Genomic DNA, 4,909 nt, shown 5'->3' with positions numbered 1-4,909 from the left:
TCATTCTAAACTTCAAAGGAAAAGGTGAGATGCCAAAACTATTCAGAAGCAAAAAGCTACAAGTCCCGCTCATCTAATTATAATTAATATTCATTGATATTCTGGAATTTATAGTATATTCTCTTCTTTTTATCCTAATTGATTTTCAGTTGCTTGGGGACAAGCAACAATTTAAGTTTGGTGTTGTGATGAGCAGATAATTTATACGCTTTTTGGCATTGTTTTTATGTAGTTTTTAGCAAGTTCAAGCTACTTTTAGGGATGTTTTCATTAGTTTTTATGTTAAATTCACATTTCTGGACTTTACTATGAGTTTGTGTGTTTTTCTGTAATTTCAGGTAATTTCTGGCTGAAATTGAGGGACTTGAGCAAAACTCTGAAATAGGCTGACAAAAGGACTGCTGATGCTGTTGGAATCTGACCTCTCTGCACTCGAAATGGATTTTCCGGAGCTACAGAACTCCAAATGATGCTCTCTCAACGGCGTTGGAAAGTAGACATCCAAAGCTTTCCAGAAATATATAATAGTCCATACTTTATTCGGAAATTGATGACGTAACTTGGCGTTGAACGCCAAGTACATGCTGCTGTCTGGAGTTAAACGCCAGAAACACGTCATGATCCGGAGTTGAACGCCCAAAACACGTTATAACTTGGAGTTCAACTCCAAGAGAAGCCTCAGCTCGTGGATAGATCAAGCTCAGCCCAAGCATACACCAAGTTGGCCCCGGAAGTGGATTTATGCATCAATTACTTACTCATGTAAACCCTAGTAGCTAGTCTAGTATTTATAGGACATTTAACTATTGTATTAGACGTCTTTTGACCACGTTTCATTTCTGGTCTCAGTTATGTTTTATTCTTCATCTTAGGAGGCCATTGAGCACGTTTTAGGGGGCTGGCCATTCGGCCAAGCCTGAACCTTTCACTTATGTATTTTCAACGGTGGAGTTTCTGCACACCATAGATTAAGGGTGTGGAGCTCTGCTGTACCTCAAGTTTCAATACAATTACTATTACTTTCTATTCAATTTTCTTTTATTCTTATTCCAAGATATACGTTGCACAACACTTTGATGAATGTGATGATCCGTGACACTCATCATCATTCTCACCTATGAACGCGCGTGATTGACAACCACTTCCGTTCTACCTTAGGCCGGGCGCATATCTCTTAGATTCCCCAACAGAATCTTCGTGGTATAAGTTAGATAGATGGCGGCATTCATGGGGATCCGGAAAGTCTAACCTTGTCTGTGGTATTCCGAGTAGGATCCTGGGAATCTGGAAAGTCTAACCTTGTCTGTGGTATTCCGAGTAGGATTCTGGTATTGAATGACTGTGACGAGCTTCAAACTTCTGAAGGCTGGGCGTGATGACAAACGCAAAAGAATCAATGGATTCTACTCCAACCTGATTGAGAATCGACAGATGATTAGCCGTGCTGTGACAGAGCATTTGGACCATTTTCACTGAGAGGATGAGATGTAGCCATCAACAAGGGTGATGCCTCCAGACGATTAGCCATGCAGTGATAGCGCATAGGACCATTTTCCCGAGAGGATGAAAAGTAGCCATTGAAGACGGTGATGCCCTACATACAGCTTGCCATGGAAAAGAGTAAGAAGAATTGGATGAATGTAATAAGAAAGTAGAAATACAAGAGGAGCACAGCATCTCCATACGCCTATCTGAAATTCTCACTATTGATTTACATAAGTATTTCTATCCTATTTTATTTTCTATTTATTATTAATTTTCGAAACCCATAACCATTTAATCTGCCTAACTGAGATTTACAAGGTGACCATAGCTTGTTTCATACCAACAATCTCTGTGGGATCGACCCTTACTCACGTAAGGTATTACTTGGATGACCCAGTACACTTGCTGGTTAAGTTGAACGGAGTTGTGGAAAGAAAGTGCTGAGTTAATTTTTATGCATATGCCAAAGAGCCATTATTGTTGATCACAATTTCGTCCACCAGGTCCTTAGTTTTAATTGCGAAGAGTAAAAGAGCATGAATTAAATGATACTTGTTACGCTGTAATGGAGAACAGGTCGAGGTTTTGGAGATGCTCTGTCTTCTGAATTTCGACTTTCCTACTGTCGTCTTCTTTATGCACGCAGGTCTTTTTCCATGGCAAGCTGTATATTGGTGGATCACCATTGTCAATGGCTACCAACCGTTCTCTCAGTGAAAAGGGTCCATATACATGGCTAATCATCTGTTGGTTCTCACCAATGTTGGAATAGGATTCATTGATCCTTTTGCGTCTGTCACTACACCCAACAGTCATGAGTTTGAAACTCATCACAGTCATCCCATCCCAGATCCTACTCAGAATACCACAAACAATGTTTAGACTTTTCGGATCTCAGGAATGCTACCAATTGTTTCTAGCGTATACCACGAAGACTCTGATCTCAAGGAATTGAAGGCTCTGTTGTCAGGAGAGGCAATCAAACGCATGGAGCAGGAACCCAAGAGATATACATTCAATCTGAGGTAGAACAAAAGTGGTTGTCAGGCATGCGTTCATAGGTTGAGAATGGTGATGAGTGTCATGGATCATCACATTCATCATGTTGAAGTGCGAATGAATATCTTAGAATAGAAACCAGCGTGATTGAATAGAAAACAGAAATAATTGCATTAATTCATCGAGACACAGTAGAGCTCCTCACTCCCAACCATGGAGGTTAGAGACTTATGCCATCAAAGATACAAATTCAAATGTAAAATGTCATGAGGTACAAAATAAATCTCTAAAAGTAGTTTTTATACTCAACTAGTAACCTAGGTTTACAGAAAATGAGTAAACTAAGATAGATAGTGCAAAAATCCACTTTCGGGGCCCACTTGGTGTATGTTGGGGCTGAGCATTGAAGCTTTCACGTGTAGAGGCCTTCTTTGGAGTTGAACACTAGTTTGTAACTTGTTTCTGGCGTTTGACTCTAGCTTGCAACTTGTTTTTGGCATTTAACGCCAGAATAGGGCAGAAAGCTGGCATTGAACGCCAGTTTGCGTCATCTAAACTCGGGCAAAGTATGGACTACTATTATATATTGTTGGAAAGCCATAGATGTCTACTTTCCAGTGCAATTGAGAGCACACCATTTGGGTTTCTGTAGCTCCAAATATTCTATTTCGAGTGCAGGGAGGTCAGAATCCATCAACATCAACAGTCCTTTATCAGCCTCTGAATAAGATTTTTGCTCAGGTCCCTCAGTTTCAGCCAGAAAATACCTGAAATCACAGAAAAACACACAAATTCATAGCAAAGTCCAGAATTGTGATTTTTGCATTAAAACTAACAAAAATATACTAAAAAGTAGCTAGATCCTACTAAAAACTATATGAAAATACCCCCAAAAAGCGTATAAAATATCCACTCATCAATAAGCAACCCCAAGCACAGAAATATTATATGCTCTCCGAGAACAGTAGGATAATCTCAAACAGCTCGAGAAAGAGGCTGAGCACCAGCGGGAAGCCGAAAGAGACCTCTGAAGAGAAACAAGACGGCGTCGAGAGCTAGAGGACAAGCTCCTAAAGCTCGAGGCTGACCTCAAAGCTAAAACCGCTTGATCCAGTCATGAAGATAGCTCCCATAAGGACCAAGATCCATTTACCAAAGAAATCATGAAAGCTAAAGTCCCAAAGGACTTCAAAGCTCCTGACATGACCCCAAACGATGGTACATCTGATCCAAGCCATCATCTCAGCAATTTCAGAAGCAAGATGCATCTCACAGATGCCTCGGATGCCATTCGATGCAAAGCTTTTCTAATTACTCTAACCAAGACGGCAATAAAGTGGTTCGACAGTTTGCCGCCAAGGTCAATAGCAAGCTTCGACGACCTCGCCAAGAAATTCCTCTCTAGATTCACCATCCAGAAAGACAAAGCCAAGCATGCCCCTAGCCTGTTAGGGATTAAGCAAGGAGATCGGAGAAGCCTCCGTAACTACATGGAAAGATTCAACAAGGAATGTTTGGACATACAAAATCTGCCAACAGAAGCAGCTATCATGGGGCTCATCAACGGCCTAAGAGAAGGACCTTTTAGCCACTCAATATCTAAGAAGCACTCAACATTTCTAAACGAGGTGCAAGAGCGGGCAGAAAAGTACATTAATATGGAAGAGAACTCTTGATTGGGAGATAACTCTAAAACCAGATTCTCCTACCCACCTCGGGACAAGGATAAAGAATCCTGAAAGAAAGAAGACCAGTCTACTGAAAGATCTAGAAAATACCACAACTACACTCCTCTCAGTGTGTCTTTTATGGATGTCTACAAAGAGATATGCAATACTGAGAAGATCCCGCCCCCTCGTCTGATAAAACATAAAAGAAGAGGAAGTCGGACAGAGTATTGCGAATACCACCGGGTCTGTGGGCATCCCACCAACGAGTGCTACGACCTGAAGAACGTTATAAAAAAATTGGCGCGAGAAGGACGACTAGATCGGTTTTTAGCCAATAAAGCAGAGGAACCGAGAAAGAAAAGAAGGGATGAAGAGGTCGGACGAGATGAACGTCCACCTCACACCCCTGGGAGACATGTTCATATGATAAATGGGGATTCACAGGAGGAGGATCTCTAAATCATCTCGCAAAAGGCACCTTAAAGAGGTATATCATGTCAGAGAAGGAGACCAGTCACCTGACCTCCCCACTATTACTTTCACCCCAGAAGATGCCACAGGCGTCATCCCAGAGCATGATGATCCCATGGTCATTACCATCATACTCACCAATGCTAATCTCCACCGAACATTGGTAGACCAAGGAAGCTTCGCAGACATCTTGTTCAAAGCTGCCTTCGACAAGCTCGGCCTGCAAAATAAAGTGCTCAGAGCATATCCGAATAGTTTGTTCGGACTTGGGAATACCTCAATTC

At 41.5% G+C, this 4,909-nt stretch overlaps 1 protein-coding gene across 1 annotated transcript; it reads left to right on the top strand.

Moving 5' to 3' along the window:
* The first annotated feature begins 3,647 nt into the window (after nt 1-3,647).
* LOC130966447 (uncharacterized) lies at nt 3,648-4,160 on the top strand. Its single transcript, XM_057891252.1, has one exon. It carries the CDS (start codon nt 3,648-3,650, stop codon nt 4,158-4,160), a length of 513 nt encoding a protein of 170 aa, XP_057747235.1.
* The last annotated feature ends 749 nt before the right edge of the window (nt 4,161-4,909 follow it).

The sequence above is a fragment of the Arachis stenosperma genome, chromosome 3 (genome assembly GCF_014773155.1).
Source record: "Arachis stenosperma cultivar V10309 chromosome 3, arast.V10309.gnm1.PFL2, whole genome shotgun sequence".
In the NCBI taxonomy this organism is placed as follows: domain Eukaryota; kingdom Viridiplantae; phylum Streptophyta; class Magnoliopsida; order Fabales; family Fabaceae; genus Arachis; species Arachis stenosperma.
This window is presented reverse-complemented; position numbering and strand designations above follow the sequence as displayed.